Source organism: Capsicum annuum, chromosome 1, assembly GCF_002878395.1.
Source record: "Capsicum annuum cultivar UCD-10X-F1 chromosome 1, UCD10Xv1.1, whole genome shotgun sequence".
NCBI lineage: Eukaryota > Viridiplantae > Streptophyta > Magnoliopsida > Solanales > Solanaceae > Capsicum > Capsicum annuum.
Genome location: NC_061111.1, coordinates 44,028,201 through 44,033,805, shown reverse-complemented (window position 1 = coordinate 44,033,805; position 5,605 = coordinate 44,028,201). Strand labels below are relative to the sequence as shown.

General features: G+C 34.5%; 1 protein-coding gene across 1 annotated transcript; it reads right to left on the bottom strand.

Moving 5' to 3' along the window:
* Positions 1-2,502: 2,502 nt before the first annotated feature.
* LOC107874851 (lysine-specific demethylase JMJ30) lies at positions 2,503-5,605 on the bottom strand (the record flags this gene model as incomplete). The annotated part of the gene is given in 5 exon segments (XM_047396366.1): positions 2,503-3,475; positions 3,758-3,850; positions 4,038-4,181; positions 4,284-4,418; positions 5,571-5,605. Coding segments are annotated over 5 exon segments (539 nt in total), but the record flags the coding sequence as incomplete, so codon positions are not given.

Genomic DNA, 5,605 nt, shown 5'->3' with positions numbered 1-5,605 from the left:
CTAAAACAAAATAAGAAAATATCATTAAAAAAAATTGTACCTAACTTTGGGTGACTCAGATTATTTGTCACTGACTAAGATATATTCACATGTCATGTGAGTGATACCTCCAACAATATGCCGTTACCCGGAAAAAAGAAGCAGCAACAACATATCGGGAAAAGGTATATTTTCATCCCAGCTATACAAGAAAAGAAAAGTTTAAGCCGTACTTAAATTATGTAAATAATTTATTACACACTTTAACTATATAAAAATAATATTATTACCTCCCCACGACTTCCATTCTAAAGCGCGTGTAGTACACTTATTTTAGACGCGTCCAGCCTATTAAATAACAAAAGTAAACGGCTAAAAACATTAAGGGAAAAAGTATCGTTCCCACCCCAAACTATAATCGAAAAGTCAAATCCACACCTAAACTATATAAGTGACCTATTACACACCTTAACTATAAAAAAGTGATACTTTTTACTGACGTGGTGCTGACGTGGCAGCGCGTGTAAAACACTACACCACATGCAAGTGGTGGTAGCCTGACAGGGTGTAAATAGTTTTATTTTTTTATAGTTTAGATGTGTAATAGGTCACTAGTATAATTTAGGTGTGACTTTGATTTTTCAAATATAGTTTGAAATGAAAACAATGCCTTTTCCTTATTTTATAATGATCAGACAAACCTTCAAGTAGTAATGCAAGACAATCGGTGGATAAAGTTATCTGATATTTATTGCTTGCAGAAGATAGAAGGTATTTCATGGATTTAATTAAGGTGAAAAAGTTTGTTCAGATACGATGATTATCAATAATAATAATAATAATAATAATAATAACAGCAACAATAATAATATACCCAATGTATTCCCACAAAATGGGGTCTGACATAATAATAATAATAATAACAATAACATACTCAGTGTATTCCTACATAGTGAAATCTAGAGAGGGTAAAATGTACTTATCCATACCACTACCCCGAAGAAGTAGAGAGTTTGTTTTCGATAGACTTCAAGTTCAGGACAAAAAAAGACAATAAACAAAATCGTAATAAAACATAAATCAAGATGAAATAATATAGAAAGGAAAAAGTCATCAAAATCATCTTGAACTATATACGAAAAGTCACTTACACATCTAAACTAATGTCACGACCTATTACACACCTATTCTTCACAAAAATGAATTTAATTCCACCCTAAATTAGACGTAAAAATAATATTAATTTTTTTAAAAAAAAACGCATCAAGATTGAGTGAAAAAAAAAAAAAGCAAAAATTCTTTAGCACCACCCCCCACACACACACCCACACTCTCTGTTCTTCACCCATCTTTAATTTTTTTTTTTCTCACTCAATCTTTGTTTCTTCTTCATCCCAACTCTCCTTTATGATAGATGAGAATGATTTTTCCATGATAGTTTTTGGAGAGAAAAATAGAAAAAATTGAGGATGAAATCACCATCGGTCAAAACTTTTTTCGGTGAAACGTTTGAAATTAATCAAATCTTATTGCTCCCACGTTGAACATCAATTTTGCAATTTATTTATGTATTTTTGTTCTTTTGCTGTAAAAATTTATAAATTTTGCTCAAAATTTAATATTTTAACATTTTTTTAAATCTATCTTTTCTTAAAATCTTAGCTTGTTTCAATTTTGCTCAATCAATAATAATATATTGAAATTACTCAAAAATTATTTGGTGTCAGGTGGTGAATTAGTGGTGAGGCATATTGACTTTTGGTGACAGTAATGGTGTGTGAATTTGATGATAGGTAGTGATGGTATTATAACTTTTGATGTTATATAACAAAGAAGATTGAATTGAATGAAATTATAGCTTGATTATATTGATTTTATATCAATAATGGAAGAAGAAGATGGCGTTATGATCGTTCTTCTTAAGAACGACCTGGAAGCTTTGGTTCATGTGAACAAAAAGGGGAGTAGATAAAGGCAATAATGGTTGAAAAAAAAAGGTGAAAACATAAAAAAAATTCACGTTTTACTTGGATTTAATAGGCTGTCCCGTGATTAGGAATATGGGAATGGCTTTGAACATATGAGGGGACTTTTACATTCACTTTTAAGAAGAATAGGTGTGTAATAAGTGGTCACATTAGTTTAAGTGTGTAAATGACTTTTCGTGTATAGTTCAGGGTGGTTTGATGACTTTACCCTAACAGAAATAAGACACCCACAAAATAGTCCTATAAATTATCTAACCAAAAGTACACACCTCAGCCAAACCCTCCTAACAAGAAACTCAAACCTACGAGCATAGCCCTACGACTACTAGCATGGCTACACCAAAACAATCCCAGCTACTAGCCACGACTCACTCCCATGAGCTAGCCCTCTAACCTAATTTGCGTCCTCCATAATAATAATAATAATAAAAATAAAAATAAAGCAAGATTGCCAAATTTTTAAAATTTAATCATCAAAGTCTCAAAGACGAGCACACTTATTCTACTATCCAAAACTGAGTCAAGAACATACAAATCATAAGAAAGAAGTTTTTCTTCCAATATAAGTTGTTACTGCAGTTGATACATTAGAAATGGTGAAAGTCCATACACATTGCAGATCTGCAGAAGAATGATGGTTGAATGGTTCAAAACTTGAACTAGTTCTGTGTATACACGAGACGAGAAGAATAGGGAGGGACCTAAAACCGATCAGCCATCTAATTTTTCGGAGCCACTCCACCAAAAGCTAACTGAAAAACTTGTCGTGAGAGAGCGGACGTAGTGCCACCATTTAGGGGGAATGTAAAGCATTTCACCTTCCTCTAAAATGCAGTCTTGAAACTCCAGGTCTAATATCTTTGGGAACTCTTTCTCGTCAATGTTGTCTAGATCAACCTTTCAAACAAGATTGGAAGGGCTATATATCAACCATCCAAAGAGAGTAACAACAAAACTGGAAGGGCTAAACGATATCTTAAGTCATAACATAAGAGAAGCAGAACCTTTGACATGAAAATGAAGAGCTACTGCATGAGCAACCATGTCTTATGACCTTGGAATTAGGCATATAATAGTTGTGTTCTACCCGACAAGAGGAAGTTGCTCCGATTGCAAGCACTCCCACTTCCAACCCGAAGGTTGTGAGTTTGAGTCACCAAGGGAGCAAAAGAGATGGGAGCTCGCTCCTAAGGAGGGGTTAAAAAAATAGTTCTCTTCTACCCTGGCATGTCACATGTCCAGCTATGTAGAACAAAGAAAGCATGGCAAGAGAAATCGGCAACATTTTCCCTACAGAATATAGTATTCGCTCGGTCCTAAAACCAAAGAAGAAATTTAATTTCATAAGACTCAATAGGTATGGTAGAACCCCTTTTTCAGAGGGACCTCTCCTTGATCCTGCTCTCTGAGAACAACACTAGCCAGTATGTTGGATCGTCTCCCAGTTTCCAAATTGATAACATTCTGTCCACGTTGGAACATTCCAAATGCTTGATACAAAGCCGTCTCTATATAACATTCACAGGTTTTTAAGAAGAAATAGTATATAAACTATACAAATGTTAAAACGAACTTTTCATCCATCACTTATAAGTTCTTTCTGATATGCACAATTCAAATAAACATCTTAAACTACATGTCCAACCAAATACCATCATAAAACATGACAAATAAGTAGTAGTGCTAATTATTAAACAACTTACATTTTCAACTCTTCTTTTAAATACTATGCCGAGTAAAATGAATGGAGTTAGTAACAAGTAACAACTACCAAAGGGAGAATCATATACCTGGCTGGAATTGCAAAGCATGGTTTCACTATGTGGGTAAAGCTCATCCGCTAGTGACGCCGGGTAAAGCCGTACATACTTTTTGCCAACAACCTATAAAGTGAATGCAGAAGATCACAAATGATAATAGAAATGAACATATCAACATACACACAGTAACAGAAGGTTTTCCCCATGAAAGAGATTCAATAAGCAATCACCTATGGTTTAATCTAGTTTGAACTTTTCGCTAAGCTCTGGTCTAGCTCACTCTAAAAATGTGTCTGATGTATGGCTGTACCTGAGCAAGTATATTATGGTGAGGATCATGATGCAAAGGCGTCACAGTCCCGGCTGGACCAAACCAAGCATTAAGTGACCTGATCTCCCCACCTCCAGTAAAACAATAATCAGGAATAACAATATCTTGTCGTAGCTCTTGTATCTGTCATTTAGCTACAGAGCTAAGCCGCTGATTGCAAAACAATAAGTTCAAGTAAAAGGGTTTACACAAATATACAGAAATAAATAGAGAGGAAAAACTTACCTGATCAAATAATTGATGCTGGGCTAAGTACGTAGTTTCCACAGTGGTAGTATCATTGGACCGAATTCTCTCAATAAATTCAGAGAATGTGATCAGCTCTTGCTTCCATTCGGGGCACAAATAGTTCTTTCCAACCTGGAAGATGGTTTAACTCAATATCATGATTTGAGTGAAAAGTAGAATATTCAGGTCTCTCCCAATGTTCCCCAATACACAGAGGTACACAATGACTAATGAGGATAAGTGAACTGTCAAAGTCCTGGTTTTTCTACTTCTTCTTCTTTCCTTTTGGTGGGAGTGTTTCGATGTGCATTTCCAACTTTACGTTCTTTAACAGGAAAAATAGGAAACTGCTCTCATACAATTACTTTGTCCCATTTTGTTAGACATGATTATATTTGGAGAGAATATTATAAATCAAACTACAGACTCCAGAAGCTTAACCAAGTAACCTAAGAAAAACTAGAACTTAGAAGCTACTTGTAAATCGAAAAGATAGTAAAAGCTAAACCTGAAACTACTAACACATGCTTCAAAGTTTCATCCTTGTAGAAATAAGACCCACATCATGGCACTTTCAGCTGTCCAAGACTGACAATACTAACTAAGCACTGATTGGAAGACTCTTTTGGTGAAAGTTATCCCAAGATATATACACTCACCACCAAGTCATCAAAACCATTGTACATGAGTCCTGCATAAACACTCACAAGACACCCTAGGTTTTTCTTTCCAATCCAGTCAAAAACCTTGTGCTGAATTTTCCCTTAGGAAGAACAACAAATTCGAAAGATGAAATATAGAAAAATAGCTATTAATTTTATATATATTCGTAATCTAGGTTTCGCAACTAAAGATAAGTTGAAAACACGCATAGAAAACAAAGACATGTCCTTGAAAAAAAAATAGAATCATTGAATGGTATAAAGAGTTGATAGATAAATCTGAAATGTATACACATCACAAGTGAAAAGAGAATCACGAGCTCAGGTTTTAGTTTCAGAATGTGATTACGCAGTCCAAAATTGTAGCTAGCTTTCCACGTCCTTGACGGACTATGAGATAAGTGTTTCATATTAAAAAAAAGTGTCTCTTGCAAGCAATGTCAACTCTAATGCAATCAATGTGAAGTAATTCTATCTCCTACTCTTTCTATATACTTACATGTACAAAACAGATTATAAGGACTTGTGTTCTTGATCAGTTGCTTAAAAATGGACTTGCTTTTTTGATATGGTTGGAATATGCAACAGATAATAGAGTTCAGCTAAACTGAAAATTAATCACCTCAACAGGGATCGTACGGAAGCCAGCAACCTTTC